Genomic DNA, 20,180 nt, shown 5'->3' on the forward strand with positions numbered 1-20,180 from the left:
TATGCCCAGTATTTCGAAATCTTCTCGCCGAACTGGGAGTAGGCAAGATGCAATCTTAAGATCCATTTTGAAAAGTTTACAGTGTCGCCCTAAATCTTGAACCATTGTGAACCGCCTCATCGAAATTTGTGTACTGAGCGGATGAGTATTTTTTATCAATGAAGTCATTAACCGAGTTACCCTCTGGAAAAGAAAGGTGATGAATCATCCTAAATTCACCTGATGTCTTTTTTGGCACCAAGCCAACTGGGGAAACCATGAAATTAGAAAAAGGTTGTTCGCTGAAAGGCCCAGCCAACCTCCCCGCCAAAATCTCCTTATTTATCTTATCTTGAATTATGTCAGCATTTGCGATTGCAGGCTTTAATTTTTTACTAAATCTACTGACTCTGGGTCCGTTATAATGCATTGAAAACCCATTTGTAAAAAACATTTAAAAGGTCATTTCGATCTGTAGAATTATACGATGTTAAATATTCACGTAATATTTTGCTATTCACCGGCGATGGTGCGAGATTAAGTAGGTCATTACAGGGAGAGTTAATGCAAAATCTCCTGCACTTTATCGCGTTGCGTGCTATGGTAGAGTGACGCATAAATCAAGAAAGCGTCCGACCACCGTTCGATGTTATGAATTTTATCCCTACACTCCTTAGGGCGCTGTTCAAGAGTGCCCTCTGCCGAAAGTTGCAAAAACACTACCGTTACAAAAAGCGGATAATTCGAAGGCACCTTTTAACAGCCAAATGGACATATTCGCCTCTAGAAATTTATTGTTTCAATGCGACTGGAACGTGCGCAGCCAAGTCATCGTTTGATAAGCGCGTTAATTCCTGACAACTTTATCATGTTTTGACCCTGATTAATAGCCGAAGCAAGAGATTGAACTTTTATTGTATTTTCGATTACCGGGAAACTTAAAGAGTTGATTCCCCGCTAACACCGCACCCCTCAACGTTACGTGTATTAATAGGAGGAACGATTTTAGATGCCCTTAGATCTATTATCTTCTCAAAATCAATAAAGCCTCTACCTGGATCCGGTTGTAAGAGCCGGGTATCGTCCTCTCCAACCTCTTCCACATTTTCCGGTAATTTCCGCTTTGTTCCACGCGGCATTATTTCAGATGATTCGAGATTTAATTTAAATTAAGTTTGTTGACGATCCGAACAAAAGCACAGGCAGTTTGCAAAAGGCGGAATGACGTAATATCACGTGGTACGGAAATGCGTAATTTCGTTGTTTTAACGAACTCTACCGAAGCATTCTGTACATAACGTTACATCCGTAATCGTATCTATAGAAACCAGCAAACAACATTCGTTTCCGCGAAAATAAATATTATTAATTTATATTCAGAAATTAATAAGTCTTAACAATATATTCAAAGTTACTAAGACAAAAAAGGGCCATAATTCCGTTAAAAAGCCAACCAGAGTTATGCAACTTGCCCTGTACAGTCCCCTTACCATAGTTAGCAAGTTGTCCAAGTCTGGAAGCAATGGCTATGATACAATTGAAAAAGAGCACCGCATAACGGGTGCCACGTTTGGCTGCGAAAGCTTGTCAGAATTATTTTTATTTTTTTTGGTCACAGTGACCTTGAACTTTGACCTAGTGATCCAAAATGGGTGTGACGTGTAGAACTCATCAAGGTGCATCTACATATGAAGTTTCAAAGTTGTAGGGGGAAGCACTTCGATTTTAGAGGTAATGTTAAGGTTTTTGTTAGTTTTATATTAGAGGTCACAGTGACCTTGACCTTTGACCTAGTGACCCAAAAATGGGTGTGGCATGTAGAACTCATCAAGGTGCAACTACATATGAAGTTTCAAAGTTGTAGGAGGAAGCACTTTGATTTTAGAGCCTATGTTAAAGTTTGATATTAGAGGTCACAGTGACCTTGACCTTTGACCTAGTGACCCAAAAATGGGTGTGGCATGTAGAACTCATCACGGTGCATCTACATATGAAGTTTCAAAGTTGTAGGTGGAAGCACTTTGATTTTAGAGCCAAAGTTAAGGTTTTAGCACAACGCCTACGGCGGACAGCAAACGTTGGACGGCGGACGAGCTGGCTATGACAATAGCCCGGGTTTTCTCCGAAAACAGCCTTGCTAAAAATGGGTGTGGCATGTAGAACTCATCAAGGTGCAACTACATATAAAGTTTCAAAGTTGTAGGTGGAAGCACTTTGATTTTAGAGCCTATGTTTAAGTTTGATATTAGAGGTCACAGTGACCTTCACCTTTGACCTATTGACCCAAAAATGGGTGTGGCGTGTAGAACTCATCAAGGTGCATCTACATATGAAGTTTCAAAGTTGTAGGTGGAAGCACTTTGATTTTAGAGCCAATGTTAAGGTTTTAGCACGACGCCTACGGTGGACGGCGGACGGCGGACGAGCTGGCTATGACAATAGCTTGGGTTTTCTCCGAAAAACAGCCTCGCTAATAAAATGGACCAAAACACAAAACTTAACCAAATGTTCAATAATCTAACTATAAAAGGGGCCATAATTCTTTAAAAATGCTCTTGTTTATATATTGGGATCATGTTGGTAAAGAAGTATGCAAAATATGAAAGCAATATGTCAAAGGACATACAAAATATTTGAGGTGGTACGCAAACTTTAACATAGATTTATCAATAATATGCATATTCAAAGTGAAAAAAGGGCCATAATTATTACAAAATGCTTGATACAGTTGTCTGCTCTTGTTTCTAGATTGGGGGTCATGTTGGTAAAGAAGTATGCAAAATATAAAAGCAATATGTCAAGGGATATAGAATTTATTTGAGGTGGTACGCAAACTTTAACATTGGCCAACGGGAACGCCGACGCCAAGGCGTGTAGGATAGCTCCACAATATATATTTAGTCGAGCTAAAAATGAAGTGATAGTCCAGAAATATTCCAGTAAAAGGCCAATCTTATTACAAGACATGACAGGGTTCCCAGCTTTTTTAATAAACAAAATTCCCTGATTTTTCCCTGTTTTTCCCTGATGGAAAATAAAAATTCAAGGATCATAATTTCGACCTTTTTCTTGTTTTACAGACCCTCAATAAATAGCAGTTGCAGACAATAACATTTATTATATATATAAACAGAGAGAAATAAAGAAAGAAATAGATATTTACTAATAGTACACTAAGCTACATGTATACTAAAAAGCCACCATAGCCATGATGAGGAATCAATTTGCTGTTTTAAGTGTATTGACTTTACGACGCAAGTCGAGAAAGTCTGACCAAACAAAATTCCCTGATTTTTCCCTGATTTCAGGAACTTTTCCCAAATTCCCTGACTTTTCCCTGACTGGAAAAAGTGAAAGTCTTTTTCCAAGTTTTCCCTGATTTCCAGGTTGGCTGGGAATCCTGCATGAAGTAATACTTTTCGGCATTATTTACTTGTTCGTGTAAAGTAACTTTCTTTAAAACTCTAATTTAATGCAATAGACATGAGAAGTTATTTTGTTACAAATTTCGGAACTGAACGGAAAAAGAGGTTTAACGATCAAAAGAAGGTTCTGGATTATTTCCTTTTCAGTTTTGAACGGAACTGAAGCAATAGCCATTATTATTGTCAGGACACTTCATTGTTATAATCACTTATCCCTTATTATAATCTGCAGCTCAAAATCACTGCAAGATAAACCCCACACAAAAATTACACAGCAGAACTTCTTACCTCCAGATTTCGATCAAAATCTGGTTTAATGGAGCGAAGATGTTTCACAACTGGAAATATGGACAGGACTGCGTTAAACTCCCGCTTTCCAATGTTCTTCCTAGTGAAGGATGCCAAAGTCTGAAAGATTTGGGTTATTTATTTGAGAAAATTGGGTTAAATGCAAGTGCATAAAGTGTCATCTCATATTATCCTGTGCAGTGTGGTTAATAAAGCGCAACATTTGCCGCCTTAACTGGAATTTCTGTTAGAAGAGACTTCCTTTTCAGGACTGCCCAGGCTGATCTGGGGCTACATTCACACACATGCATTAAGCCCAGTTTTTCAAGAATGAGGCTCATCTAGTTAACATCAAGAATGCCCAATGCTTAGAATATTATAAATAAATCCAGAATTAAATGTAAGAGTTTGTTTCTAAAATCTCATAACACATTATTTGGTGTCTGCCTATTGATCAGGAGGTAATTTTTTTATGACATTAAGTACTGGTTCCACCAAGGAAACACATTCGAACAAATCTTGATTAGCCTTAGACCTTTTATGCAGTAAGGTTTAATAAATAGAGTTGGCATATGTTTGAATTATCTTTGTTTGTGACAGGGAAAAATCAGTTTGCTAAATTTTTGCATTGTGTTAAAATTAAACAAGAGGGCCATGATGGCCCTGAATCGCTCACCTGACTAACCAAATACAATCCCAACCCAGATTTCATCAAGATAAACATTCTGACCAAATTTCATAAAGATTTGATGAAAACTGTGACCTCTATTGTCTACACAAGTTTTTTCTATTATTTGACCTAGTGACCTAGTTTTTGACCCCAAGTGACCCAAATACAATCCCAACCCAGATTTCATCAAGATAAACATTCTGATCAAATTTGATAAAGATTGGATGAAAACTGTGACCTCTATTGTCTACACAAGGTTTTTCTATTATTTGACCTAGTGACCTAGTTTTGGACCTCAGATGACCCAAATACAATCCCAACACAGATTTCATCAAGATAAACATTCTGACCAAAATTTATAAAGATTGGATGAAAACTGGGACCTCTATTGTTTACACAAGGTTTTTCTATTATTTGACCTAGTTTTTGACCTAATGACTTAGTTTTTGACCCCATATGACCCAAATACAATCCCAACCCAGTTTTCATCAAGATAAACATTCTGACCAAATTTCATAAAGATTGGATGAAAACTGTGACCTCTACTGTCTACACAAGGTTTTTCTATTATTTGACCTAGTTTAATACCTAGTGACCTAGTGTTTGACCCCAGATGACCCAAATACAATCCAAACCCAGATTTCATTAAGATAAACATTCTGACCACATTTCACAAAGATTGGATGAAAACTGTGACCTCTACTGTGTACACAAGGTTTTTCTATTATTTGACCTAGTTTTTGACCTAGTGTCCTAGTTTTTGACCCCAGATGATCCAAATACAATCCCAACCCAGATTTCATCAAAATAAACATTCTGACCAAATTTCATAAAGATTGGATGAAAACTGCGACCTCTATTGTCTACACAAGGTTTTTCTATTATTTGACCTAGTTTTTGACCTAGTGACCTAGTTTTTGACCCCAGATGACCCAAATACAATCCCAACCCAGATTTCATCAATATAAACATTCTGACCAAATTTCATAAAGATTGGATGAAAACTGTGACCTCTACTGTCTACACAAACAAATTGTTGACGGACACACGCACGCACGCACATACGGACGCCGGACATCACACGGTCACATAAGCTCACCATGTCACTTCGTGACAGGTGAGCTAAAAACAAATATTCATGATACTAGCACATAACTTTACAAACGCATCATTTTATTTGTATGTTTATGATTGACAAATAATGTTGCTTTAACATAGGTTAAAAAACTTCATTTTACTGGTATATTATCAATAACAACTCATGTGTTTCTTATATAGATTGAAAATAAAACCAGTTTCTAAGGACTGTTATGCCATTATTTCACATACCTCTCCGGCTGTAACAACGACTTCAAGTCCTGGCTGAACAATGTTGTCGTACACAGTCCTCTGGTATTTTTCAGGTATAATTTGTGTCAGTAACTGCAACTCGCTCTGTAATAAATCAATGCTCCATAATTTAGTCACACCAATAAAGAACATATGTCCGCCAAGCAAAACATGAATGAGTAAGAAGCACATGCATAAGTCTGTATCAAAGATTTGTATCAATAATTTGGCAATGTCCTGCCAGTAACCATTAAATTGGGAAACATTTACTGGAAACATTTAACTTGCATAAGATAAATACTGGCATTAATCCAATAACTTGTATTCATTAATGTTCTCCATGCGCAAATTTCAAGGTTTGAACATAAAACTATTGTATCTTACTTACTGAAAATCTAATAAATTTAGGCTTTCACACTAAACAATCACCTGGACATACCTACAAGAGTTTTAGAAGGGCACGTAACTCTGTAATGTACTTGCATGCGTTATAAAGGGCAGTTAAGTATGAGATGTACGTACCTGCATGAGTTTAAGAAGGGCATGTAACTCTGAGATGTAATTGCATGAGTTTAAGAAGGGCACATAACTCTTGGATGTACTTGCATGGGTTTAAGAAAGGCAAGCAACTCTGTGATGTAATCACATGAGTTTAAGAAGGGCAGTTAACTCTGTGATGTACAAACCTGCATTAGTTTAAGAAAGGCAGTTAACTCTGTGGTGTACATACCTGCATGAGTTTTAAAAGGGCAGTTAACTCTTTGATGTACATACCTGCATGAGTTTAAGAAGGGCAGTTAACTCTTTGATGTACATACCTGCATGAGTTTAAGAAGGGCAGTTAACTCATTGATGTACATACCTGCATGAGTTTTAGAAGGGCAGATAACTCTGTGATGAACATACCTGCATGAGTTTAAGAAGGGCAGTTAACTCTGTGATGTACATACCTGCATGAGTTTTAGAAGGGCAGATAACTCTGTGATGAACATACCTGCATGAGTTTAAGAAGGGCAGTTAACTCTGTGATGTACATACCTGCATGAGTTTTAGAAGGGCAGATAACTCTGTGATGAACATACCTGCATGAGTTTAAGAAGGGCAGTTAACTCTGTGATGTACATACCTGCATGAGTTTTAGAAGGGCAGATAACTCATTGATGTACATACCTCATTTAAGAAGGGCAGATAACTCTGTGATGAACATACCTGCATGAGTTTTAGAAGGGCAGATAACTCTGTGATGAACATACCTGCATGAGTTTTAGAAGGGCAGATAACTCTGTGATGAACATACTTGCATGAGTTTAAGAAGGGCATTTAACTCTGTGATGTACATACCTGCATGAGTTTTAGAAGGGCAGATAACTCTGTGATGTACATACCTGCATGAGTTTAAGAAGGGCAGATAACTCTGTGATGTACACGTCAATGTCCACCTCACAGCTGTCCTCTTTCAAAGCATCTGAGGTTGAACCAGTCCTGCGATGACCTACCGAGCAGCAAACATAGAAATGAGTTTCATTCTGGGAAAACTTGGGTTTATGCATTTGCATAAATTGAGGCCCAAGATTAGCCTCTGCAGTCCACACAAGCTAATCAGGGATGTCACTTTCTGCTTTAAATGGCATTTGTTGTTTTAAGGAAGTCTCTGCTTTATAAAAATCAAGTTTTGGCATTAAGTGTCATCGCAAACTGCACAGGCTAATCTGGGATGTCATTTTACTCATTAAGCCCAGTTGTCCAAGAACACTGCATGAATTAGCCTCTATTAACTTACCTCCACTGGGAAAACAAAAATTCCTTTAGTTTCTGGCTATTACATTTTAGGTAGCCACTTAAATGTCCTTAGGTTCTGGCTATACATGAATAATGTAAAGATAGTTTTACCTAAATTTGCTAAGTTTCTGGCTACGTCATGTTTTTACTTAAATTTCTAGTGTTTAGGTTGTTTCACTAAAATTCCTTTAGTTTCTGGGTTTATCATGTAAAGGTAGTTTCAAGAAAATCACTGACATTTCTTGCTAGTTTTTTATAAAGGTAGTTTTATTTTACTGTTTTAATCAGATTCCTTAAGTTTCTGACAATAATATAAATGTAGTTTAAACTAAATTGCTTCAGTTTCATGGTATATAATATGCTGTAAAGGTAGTTATTGTTATACTCAAATTCCTTAAGTTTCTGGCTATATCATATTAATGTAGTTTTACTAAAGTTACACAACGTTCTGGCTATTTCTATAAAGGTAGTTTTACTTAAATATCTAAGGTTTCTTAGCCATTTCTAGTAAATGTGGTTTCACTAAAATTCCTGAGGTTCATAGCCATTTTTTGCAAAATAGTTTTACTATATATCATAAATTTCTGGCTATTTTAAATACAGGTAATTTTTCTAAAATTCATTAAGCGTTTGGCTATTTCTGGTCAGATAGTGTTACTCAATTTCTTTTGTCCCTGGCTATCTCATGTTTATCTACTATCAAATAGGTAAAAAAAACAAATTTAATTACATAAGAAGCAAATGTGGCAAGACTCAAACAAGAGCACCACAAAATGGGTGCCAACGCTCGGCTGCAGGTGCATTTTTTAATAAATGAAAGCTTGTCAGAATTTTTTTTTTTTAGAGGCCACAGTGACCTTGACCTTTGACCTAATAACCCAAATATGGGTGAGGCGTGTAGAACTCATCAAGGTGCAGCTACAAATGAAGTTTCAAAGTTGTAGGTGGAAGCACTTTGATATTATAGCCAATGCTCAAAACCTTGACAAAATGTTAAGGTTTTAGCACGACGCGGACGACACGACACAACGAGCTGGCTATGACAATACCTCGGGTTTTCTCCGAAAACAGCTGAGCTAAAAAATCAATGGCAAATTGCTTGTCACTAATTTTGCTACTCCCAAAAATAACTGTTAGTTGATAATTCAATTAGTAATAGCAAACTCTTGTAAATGGCCTTTAAATATAAACTTTTAATATGTACTTACTGTAATTAACTTAAATTGCAGTAAAGACTTTAAAAATAATTAACAGCATGAACAAACACAAATAAAAAATGAAAACTGTTTTATTATAATGGGCCATGCTCTGTGAAAAAGGGTTTAATGCACGTGCATAGTGTCTTCCAAGAATAGCCTCTGCAGTCTGCACAGGCTTATCAGGGATGACACTCTCGGCTTTTACAACATTTTTCGTTTCAAGTAAGTCTCTTCTTAGCTAAAATCCAGTTAAGGCGGAAAGCGTTGTCCCTGATTAATTAGCCTGTGCAGACTGCAAAGGCTAATCTGGGACGACACTTTACGCACATGCATTAAACCCCCTTTTCACAAAGAGCAGCTTATATCTAACAGACAACAGTTCCAACTGTTACCAATGTGTATGGAAGAGGCACCACAACAGCCAGGCCAGGTCTTAAAACTGACCTATTAATTAATACAGCTCCATCAAAGGACTATCAGTGAACATGTATTGATAGATCTTTGGGTCTTATATTATGAACCAAACTTACTAGAACAAGATTGATGCGGAAAATCGATGTTATCAAATGAAAGGTTTGCTAGTTTTTTATAAAGATAGTTTAAATAATTTTCCTTTAGTTTCTGGCTTTTTCATATAAGGATTTGTTCTCAAATTCTTTACGTTTTTGGCAGTTTCTTATAAAGGTAGTCTTGCTATTTCATGTAAAGGTAGTGTTAATAAAATGTCATCAGTTTCTGACTATATCATGAAAAGGTATTTAACTGAAATTCCGTAAGTTTTTACAATAAGTGTTTCATACAAAGAAGCATTGCTAAAATGATAAATATTTTACCTTTTATAAGCAGATATGTTCAATTTCAAAATCTTAGACCGATAAATTATAAACATAAATCTGTTGCATGTATTCAGTGAAAACTGAAACCAAATCATATTGGAACAATAATTAAACAAATCATCTGAACTAACCTGGATCAAACGGTGACTTGAGCAGTACTGTTGATGCTTTCTTTGTGTATGATCTAAATGTACAGAATATAATTATGGAACAAGGTTAGTATGTGACAAATTACCAGTAGATACTTTTACATACTTAACTGATAAATGACAATTGGTCCTTGGTATATATGAAGAAACTCCTGTAGGAATAATTAATATTTGGTTGATTCTGTTAAATTTGTGTTAGATTGTTTTATTCTGATAAAGATTCAACAAAAATCTAATGGCTGTTATTTAACCAAATAAAAGTATGATTTTTCAAGTGTTTTTATGTGTGTTCGCTTTAACATCAGTGATTTTAATAGGAATTTTATCAGACGACCCAAGGCAGATGGGATTGTGTTAGGAAGAGCTGTTCCCTCCATAATTATTTTTTTGGTACATTTTTTGAGTCAAATGACATCATTTGGTGCGTTATAATCCTTCAAAACAAAAATACAGCTATCAAATCATTGATAAAGACACATTTTAAAATTGTTATTTGTTTTAAACCTTTCCTGCATAGATAGAATAATCCCGACTCGAACAATTCCCCAAAACATCTGTATTAACTTGACTCTTTTACTGCATACTTTCTATTTTTCCAGTTTCTATTCATTACCCAATAATTCAGTATATTCCATATTTAATTGCAAATTCTGGTAAATATTGACAATAAAAGTGCTCAAGAATTTCATAAACACAAATGTTGTCATTTTTCAAAAGTATCAAATGACATTTGGCATTAGTGATTATTTAAAGATTTGATGCAATACTCCCACTGAACATGCGTAAATCACCTGATGCGATGCGTGTGAGTGTTTATACAACAATCAATTCATCTAAGATTTCCATGCAAATGTTGCGACGATGTACATGCTGCATAATTTTTACACCCTTTTTATTTAGACAATACAAATTAAATTATGACTGTTTATTTGAATTTGAACTTGTTAACTTTGTGTTAACATTAACATTCGGAAGTCTGTTTATGATATAACAAACCAGTTAACATTAACATTTGGGATTGGGTTTCTGATCACAAATGTAATTATGCTCATTTGAGATTTCAAGGAAACATTAACAGTTGTGTAATGAATTCAAAGATTATTTTTTTAAACCCTGTACGAGTCAAATAAATGTTTCGACATAAGTATGCATAAAATCCACGCCAATTACAGCTGGTTGCCATCATCAGTCTTCTAAGTAACTGGCCAAGATTTCTGTGTCAATTATATGTACATCACCAGTAGTCTGCATGATTAAATGCAGGTATTACCTGCCTATGAGTGCTGTTGCTCATATAAGTGTATGCTCTCATTGGCCAATATTGATTTTCCAATACAACGATGCTCCGCCTTAAGGCGGGCTTTAGTTAGGTAAAGAGATACATGTATTTGACAGAGGATCGTAATTTAATTTTTTTTGGCGAAGTTGATATTGCTTTTATCTTAAGAATGGCTAGTTCCAGAAACTTCAAAAATATACTGAGTGGAAAATTTCAGGTGCCTGCGGACTCATTTAGAAATTCAAGCGCCCCAGAGATGGACCGTTAAATGGCCAGTGGAAAGCACTGAACAGCATATAATACATTTTATACTGTTCTTGAAGGTCAGTAGTAATGAGCTCATAAGTAAAATTAACTGTTTGTCTCACTCACTTTATTCCAAGTCCCTTGATGCTCTTCCGCCCAGGAGTGTCCTTCTGTTTGGAAAACTTGGAGCTCTGTAATGATAGAATAATATGATCAATCCTACTGGTCTGAGTGCATTTAAAACAAGAGATGTGTTTGTCAAAAACACAATGCCCCCTATTGCGCCGCTTTGGAGCCATGATATATTTGACCTTTGACCTTGAAGGATTGACCTTTGACCTTGAAGGATGACCTTGACCTTTCACCACTCAAAATGTGCAGCTCCCTGAGATACACATGCATGCCAAATATCAAGTTACTATGTTCAATATTTCAAAAGTTATTGCAAAACTTTACTATATTAAAGTTTTAAATATTTGACCTTTGACCATGAAGGATGACCTTGACCTTTCACCACTCAAAATGTGCAGCTCCATGAGATACACATGCATGCCAAATATCAAGTTGCTATGTTAAATATTTCAAAAGTTATTGCAAAACTTTATAAAATTAAAGTTTTAAATTTTCTACCTTTGACCTTGAAGGATGACCTTGACCTTTTACCACACAAAATGTGCAGCTTAATGAGATACACATGCATGCCAAATATCAAGTTGCTCTGTTAAATATTTCAAAAGTTATTGCAAAACTTTACTATATTAAAGTTTTAAATGTTTGACCTTTGACCTTGAAGGATGACCTTGACCTTAACCTTTCACCACTCAAAATGTGCAGCTCCATGAGATACACATGCATGCCAAATATCAAGTTGCTATGTTTAATATTTCAAAAGTTATTGCAAAACTTTACTATATTAAATTTTTAAATTTTTGACCTTTGACCTTAAAGGATGACCTTGACCTTTCACCACTCAAAATGTGCAGCTTCATGAGATACACATGCATGCCAAATATCAAGTTGCTATGTTCAATATTTCAAAAGTTATTGCAAAACTTTACTGTAAGGTTTAAGTTTTGGGACAGAATGACAGACAGACAGGCCAAAAACAATATACCCCCGATCTATCCATCCGGGGGCATAGAAATAAAATTACGTACACTAAATAATAAGAACCAAATAAGAACAAAAAAATTGTCCTCTTTTAAAATGATTGTACATGTACATCATTCAAGTACATGTACATCATTCAACCCCCATGCCCCCCCCAATCTAAAACAATTGTTTTAAATCAAAATAATAAAATGCGCCAATACAAATTGATAATCATACACATGCCAGTAACTTTTACTGATGAAAGTAAAGTGTAATCAATTTCTAAATGGTGTCCATTTGCCTCATGCTGTTAATTTACAAGGCTTTAAAGCATCAACAATTACGAAAAAGATTTAGGACCAGAAAGGGCATGCTTACAAAACGTTGCAAGAGCAAATACCTCAGAGAGGGGATATTTTTTACAGATTGTCTTCAAATGAGGTGCATCCTGGGAAAACTGGGCTTACTGCATGTGCGTAAAATGGAATTACAGATAGGCCTGCTCAGTCTGCACAGGCTAATCAGGGTCAATACTTTCAGCTTTTGTAGAATGTTTCGCTTTACAAAGTCTTTTCTACATGAAAATCCAGTTTATATAAAAACAAGATGTGTTTGTGAAACACAATGTCCCCCTATATGATGTTTGACCTTGAAGGATGACCTTGACCTTGTGAAGGATGACCTTGACCTTGACCTTTCACCACTCAAAATGTGCAGCTCCATGAGATACACATGCATGCCAAATATCAAGTTGCTATCTTCAATATTGCAAAAGTATTCATAAAATAAGCGATTTGGGCCACATATATTTGACCTCTCACCTTGAAGGATGACTTTGACCTTGACCTTTCACCACTCAAAATGTGCAGCTCCATGAGATACACATGCATGCCAAATATCAAGTTGCTATCTTCAATATTGCAAAAGTATTTATAAAATAAGCGATTTGGGCCACATATATTTGACCTCTGACCTTGAAGGATGACCTTGACCTTGACCTTTCACCACTCAAAATGTGCAGCTCCATGAGATACACATGCATGCCAAATATCAAGTTGCTATCTTCAATATTGCAAAAGTATTCATAAAATGAGCGATTTTGGCCACATATATTTGACCTCTGACCTTGAAGGATGACCTTGACCTTGACCTTTCACCACTCAAAATGTGCAGCTTCATGAGATACACATGCATGCCAAATACACTGCAACGCCAATATATCGCGGTTGTTGGGATCCAAAGATCGCGAGCGCGATATATCCGGCGCGCGATATAATTCGAGAAATGTCTAACTAAATTGTATTGCGGTTAATTTGTCAAATTTCCCCAATGTTTTCATTTTATATACAGCGATGCTAATTGCAAACCATTTCTACAATAAACATTTTTCATAACTACATACGTATCTGTATTTATCATTAAAACCAAAATGTAAATTATATTTTTCATTTTCTTGTACGATCGCTCGCGAAACAGTTCAAAACAAAAATTCTTGCCTTAAAATACGTCTAAAATATAAATGTGCATAGTTTCGAATTTACCCTTATAAAAAGTCCTAATGAAGGAACTGAAACAGCGTAACGGTAACGATACAGCGTGTTTGAATTATATTTTATTAAGAGGAAATGTCAATGCCACATAATTCGCGAGATACCGCGGTACTTTAGTTGAAATTTACAACGAAACTTTTAATGGAAATTAAATTATCTCAATGTTGTACCCGCTACGAAACTTTTATTTACAAATAAATACACCCACGCCAATTTTCGCGCGCTTTTTATTAGAACAAAGAAATTCATGACCAGTATCGAAATTAAACGATTTATATACCAGTAAACTGCCATTATTACCTTTGAAATGACACTAATTGGTTATTTGTTAAGTGTTAAAAACAACCCCAGCCTTGTGTACACAACACTGTCACTTATCGACTGTTTTTCACGCTTCACTGCGTGGCATAGTAAGCCGCGACATATAGGGTGTTAATACTTGCTAGAACCGGTTTTTTTGCTTAAGTTAGCGAATTCTCTGATTAAAACATGACATTCAGTGATCATGCTTGTCGGATTTTTGGGAGCCATAGCCAAAACGCGATATATTGGACAGCGCGATATAACGGTCCGCGATAAATCGGCGTTGCAGTGTATGAAGTTGCTATCTTCAATATAGCAAAAGTTATTGCAAAATGTTAAAGTTGGCGCAAACAGACCAACAGACCAACAGCCCCTGACTAGCCTGAGCAGATGCACAGGCTGATTTGGGATCACACTTTACACATATGCATTAAACCCAATATTCCCAGAACAAGGGTCTAATGTGTTTGCATTCAATTACAAATTCACTGCCAGCAGATTATCAAGTGTGGTATAGAGTCAGCACAGGATTTTTTCATGTTCACTCAGTGAAAAGGCAATCTTTGGTGAACTGCAAGCAAAATTGTGCAAAAGGTATGCAACTATTGTCAAAGACTTTACGTAGGGTACAGGTTTGAGCTTACAGCAGAGAGTAGAAACAATTACTCTGGGACTGGACACAACTAAATAAATAGAAACAAAATAACGCAATATATATCCAGGGTTGTGTTATATAATTTGGTTAAAATAGCAGGCCAAAAAACACAGCTCCATCCCTGAGTAATGAATGTTTAATTGTTTTGAAAACTTTGCAATGTATTTATTTGCATCTTTTCAAGAATTGAACAATTACATGAGTTTTCTACCGGTATATCATTTAGACCCATACAGAAAATTCATGCATAGTAAGTATTCATTGTTATCATGTTTACAGAAGTGTAATATCAACTGTGCTTGCGCGGGGGATAAAATGTTCTTGCCTTTAAATGCAAATGGAAGGTTCAGTACAGGCTGGGTGGAAATAATTTTTTTATTTCAAGAGCAAGCTTACATTCCTCAAAGACAAACAAAATCATAACATTAAAGTTTCTTACCGTATGAACCACCTGGTTATGTGAAACATAATGGTAATATTTAAATTCAGTAATGACAAATATAGATTACTTTGTGGCATTGCAGATATCATTCACATGACATGTACAGTGGGATAATAACAATTATAACATAATATGAGAAATAAAGTAAACTTGGCATCAATGTAAAACATTATGTGTAAATAACATTGTAAATAGAAACACTGCATTATTGGAACTATATGCAGAGAATATAGATTTGGGTTGCCATCACTTCCAGCTCAACATATGACAGACATATGAAAACTCCAACTAATACTGACAAGACCTAAAAATATCTCAATCACCATAAGAGTGCCAGTAAAAATAACCACAAAAGTTTTTCTAAAAAACTCTGAGAGAGCAATTTATAACTTCAAGCATAGCATTTTAGTTTAGTATAAACCTATTTATTTTAGCTCGATTGCATTGAAAGCCTAAGGCTTATTTGAAATTAACTTCCTTAAGTCTGTTTCCTTGGACTTAAACCAGTACTTGGTGTCTATGGAGAAAATCTTTAGAACAATCCAGCAAAGGGGATCGAAGCCATGACCTGATCACCTTATCCACTACGCCACAGCGACCTGACAGCATAAGCATAGCATTTAAATGGAAAAATATTAAAGTACATACGGAACTGTACCCATCATATAACAGGACACATATTAACTCAAAAGTGTTTAAAAAAGTATGATATATTGTAAGGATTATCAATTGAACATATTCTACACAGTTGCCCATATTTGTTCCTTCAGTACTCACAGTATTCATGAAGTGCACAAAGTTTGTTTGTTTTTCCACAAATCTATGGGCCCATCAAAACTTTTAAGACCAATGACTCATGGGCTCTTGCTTATGTATATCTTTGATAAATATGTTACAAATATGCAACTGTTGCAGGTATCAAAAAAGGCAAATATTTGCTAGTGACTGATTTTTCAAACCCTAATTAGTTTTTACTTGAACATTCAATTAATAATAGTAAACTCTTCTAAATGGCTGTTAAACTTTAAAAAAAAAAGTACAAATTGTATTCAAATTTAATTGGAGTAAAAACTTTGAACATAGTTTAACGGCATTGAAAAACACAAATAACAATTAAAAACTGTTTTAAAATGAATATATAACAAGCAACCGTTCCAACTGTTCCAACCTGTGTTTGTAAATGTGTATAAGGCTCAACACCAGACGGCTTATGTTTGCGACTGAACCAATGAGCCTAGCCATAACATCCACAAAAACATTTATTGATAGATCTTGGGGTATTATTAACCAAAACAACAAGCAGAATACTTAAAAAACAGCAAATGATGTAATAAGATCACATATTGGCTCACATTTTTTTAATGTCCAATATATTCATGGAATTTTTTGTCTCCCTATATTTTTGTTAAAATCCCCCCAGTAAGTTAAGCTTTAGATTGAACAAGAGCTGTCAGAAGAATGCCACTCGACTTTTCGAGTGCTTGACAGTATAACGTTAGACATCATGGGGATATTGTTCATATTCAATAAGGTCAAGGTAATATAGTCATATTCTTAGTGGAAGAGGACCATAATTGAAACATATTGATTGCTTATGTTTTAAAGAAGTGGCACATTATAGACGATTCTGAGTTCAGGTATATTTTCCACAATCTATTGAACATTTGTAAAGACATAAAACAAACTAATAAGATTATATTTCAAGTTTGATATCAATAGCTTGGGTGGGATGGTTGGACGATCTTTCAAAAATAAAATAATAACAAGAGATGTGTTCGTCAGAAACACAATGCCCCCTATTGCGCCGCTTTGAAAAAAAATAATTGTTTGACCTTTGACCTTGAAGGATGACCTTGACCATGAACTTCCACCACTCAAAATGTGCAGCTTCATGAGAACGCCGCTTTGATTTTTTTTGTTACCTTTGACCTTGAAGGATGACCTTGACCTTGAAGGATGACCTTGACCTTGAACTTCCACAACTCAAATGTGCAGCTTCATGATAACGCCGCTTTGAATTTTTAAATATTTATTTTTTACCTTTGACCTTGAAGGATGACCATGACCTTGAAGGATGACCTTGACCTTGAACTTCCACCACTCAAAATGTGCAGCTTCATGAGAACGCCGCATTGTTGTTGTTTTTTTGACCTTTGACCTTGAAGGATGACCTTGACCTTGAACTTCCACCACTCAAAATGTGCAGCTTCATGAGATACACATGCATGCCAAATATCAAGTTGCTATCTTCAATATTGAAAAGGTTATGGCCAATGTTAAAGTTTTCAGACAGACAGACGCCATATATTTGACCTTGAAGGATGACCTTGACCTTCACCTTTCACTCAAAATGTTCAGCTCCATGAGATACACACGCATGCCGAATATCAAGTTGCTATCTTCAATAGTGAAAAAGTTATGGCCAACGTTCAAGTTTTTTTCGGACGGACGGACAGACTTACATACACACATACTGACATACTGACTGAGGGACAGTTCAACTGCTATATGCCACCCTACCGGGAGCATAAAAACTAGAGCTTTGTCACAGACGTGACGAATACCCCCACATGCCGCATAAACACAGAATATTTTGCATGTTGTCTTCACAAAAAACCGCGGACACCATGCTCGATGTTTAAAACGCACTAAGTGACCCCGTCACCTGGTTTATGAATCTGCATGGCCCATGTTCGAACTTGACCTACATATCATCATTAAAACTACTTGAATTAGAGAGTGGACAACATGCTTAATGTTTAAAAAGCACTAACTGACCCCATGACCTAGTTTTTGACCCGGCAAGGCCCATGTTCGAACTTGGCCTAGACATCATCTAGATAAAACTTCTGTCCAAGTTTGGTGAAAATCGGATGAAAACTACTTGAATAAGAGAGCGTTTAGTGGGGGCATAATAAATATTTGTTTTTGTTTTTTACCATGCTACAAAAAAACATAATTCTTTTTGTGTGTGTGGGGGGGATGGTGGGGGATGGAGAGGGAAAATAATGTGGGGGTGTGGTCATTTATAAGATGATATTTAAAAAATAATTAAAAAAATATATAAAATAGTTAATTTGTTTTTTGGGGGGGGAGGGAGGGAGGATTCTGGGGTAGGGCGTGGGGGATGGTTTGGGTGGAGTCTATTGTGGTATGTCAGGTAAGTGTTGTTTTGTCAAAGTATGAATCAAATGTGATCATAAATAAAGAAGTTATGGCAATTAAGCAAAATTTACTTATTTGACCTTGAGATTCAAGGTCATTCAAAGGTCAAAGTCAAATTCAACTTGCCAGGTACAGTACCCTCATGATAGTAAGTATTTGAACTTTGAAAGCAATAGCCTTGATACTTTAGAAGTAAAGTGCATCTAAACACACAATTTAACAAAAATAGATACTAAGTAAAAAAAAGGGCCATAATTCCGTCAGAATGACAACCAGAGTTATGCAACTTGGCCTGTACAGTCCCCTTATGATAGTTAGCGAGTGTTCCAAGTCTGAAAGGAATAGCTATGATACTTTAGTAGTTTAATGGACCAAAACACAAAACTTAACCAAATTTTCAATTTTCTAGGAATAGCTATGATACTTTAGTAGTAAAATGGACCAAAACACAAAACTTAACCAGATTTTCAATTTTCTAAGTATAAAAGGGGCCATAATTCTGTCAAAATGCCAGTCAGAGTTACAAAACTTTGCCTGCGCAGTCCCCTTATGATGGTTAGTAAGTGTTGCAACTATGAAAGCAATAGCTTTGATACTTTAGGAATAAAGTGGACCTAAACACAAAACTTAACCAAATTTTCAATTTTCTAAGTATAAAAAGGAGCATAACACTAAAAATAATGCTGACTGAGTTATGCACCTTAACCTACACAATTGTCTTGTTGCCATAAAAAAGTATTTTAAGTTTGAGTTGATTATCTTTGATAATGTTAAGGTTATTTGACTTTATAAAAAACTTTAACCAACGGCAACGGCGATGGCGCCGCCGACGCCGGGACGAGTAGTATAGCTCTCATTTTTCTTCGAAAAGTCGAGCTTAAAATTAAAGAAAGAAAAAAAAGTAACCCTCACCAGGACTAGAACCACTGAACCCTGGAGTCCTGGAGTAAAAAGTTTACCACTTAGACCACTTGGCCACCCCTGCTCATACAATGAAGGTTGTATTTTATAGTTAATATAAGCAATCCTCGTAGTTTCACAAAATATAACGACAACAACAGATCTTTCCAAATTATTCAATCGTTTCACATTGCAACGCTTTATAATTTTCATGTTTTAAATCGTAAAAAGATGCATAGAATGGATATTTTAGAGCATGGTAAATGTTCAGTATTACTGTTTCTTCACAAATATCATAACCAAAACAAAAATTTGCGAATCTGAAACAATTCTGTGGTGTTGAAACACTATTTGTCTCAGGAAAAGAAGCATTATGCATGGTAAAAACGCAATTGTGTGAAAGAAAAGTGACATTCTATGGAAGTAAAAAGCTATTTGTTCGAGTCAGAGTGGCATTCCGTTGGGTTTAACAGCAATTTGGTCAAGTCAAAGTGACATTCTGGTAGGTCAAAATGCAATTGTGTTCCTTCAAATTTGCATTCCAATGGGTTGCACAGCTATGTGGTTTTGTCAAACAGGCATTTTGTTGCATTATCCCTTTCAGCGCTGGAACTGAATTTTGAAGGCCTTTGCAAACAGTTTGGATCCAGATGAGACGCCACAGAACGTCATCAGGATCCAAACAGTTTGCTATTCTGATAGTTTTCTTTGAAAAAAAATGGAAGAAAATATTATTTAAGAAATTCAGCAGACGACATTTTAGCAGACGACAAATTTCCCAGCATGCAAAGGGTTAAAATACTGTTTTCTTGAATCAAAGTGGCTTTCTGAGGTTGAAACACTCAGGAACAGAAGCATTCTGTGTGGTCAAAACGCAATAATCTGAGAGATTCT

The 20,180-nt window shown here is 35.8% G+C and overlaps 1 protein-coding gene across 17 annotated transcripts in view; it reads right to left on the reverse strand.

Moving 5' to 3' along the window:
* The window catches only part of LOC127867975 (exocyst complex component 7-like), a 166,145-nt gene that overhangs the window by 126,277 nt on the left and 19,688 nt on the right, over positions 1-20,180 (reverse strand). For 12 of the 17 annotated variants that reach the window (XR_008043833.1, XR_008043832.1, XR_008043830.1 and 9 more), the window contains exons 8-14: positions 16,390-16,455; positions 11,306-11,370; positions 9,633-9,689; positions 9,062-9,108; positions 7,077-7,183; positions 5,692-5,796; positions 3,693-3,812 (exon numbers count right to left, since the gene is read on the reverse strand). Coding sequence is in view for 12 of the 17 variants with exons in the window: in XM_052409513.1 (XP_052265473.1) it covers positions 3,693-3,812; positions 5,692-5,796; positions 7,077-7,183; positions 9,062-9,108; positions 9,633-9,689; positions 11,306-11,370; positions 16,390-16,455 (567 nt within the window). In the remaining 5 variants the exon portion in view is untranslated. The remainder of the gene's footprint in view (positions 1-3,692; positions 3,813-5,691; positions 5,797-7,076; positions 7,184-9,061; positions 9,109-9,632; positions 9,690-11,305; positions 11,371-16,389; positions 16,456-20,180) is intronic. The other 5 variants (XM_052409517.1, XM_052409515.1, XM_052409519.1 and 2 more) reach the window with 3 other exon arrangements.

The sequence above is a fragment of the Dreissena polymorpha genome, chromosome 2 (assembly GCF_020536995.1).
Source record: "Dreissena polymorpha isolate Duluth1 chromosome 2, UMN_Dpol_1.0, whole genome shotgun sequence".
Classification (NCBI taxonomy): Eukaryota; Metazoa; Mollusca; class Bivalvia; order Myida; family Dreissenidae; genus Dreissena; species Dreissena polymorpha.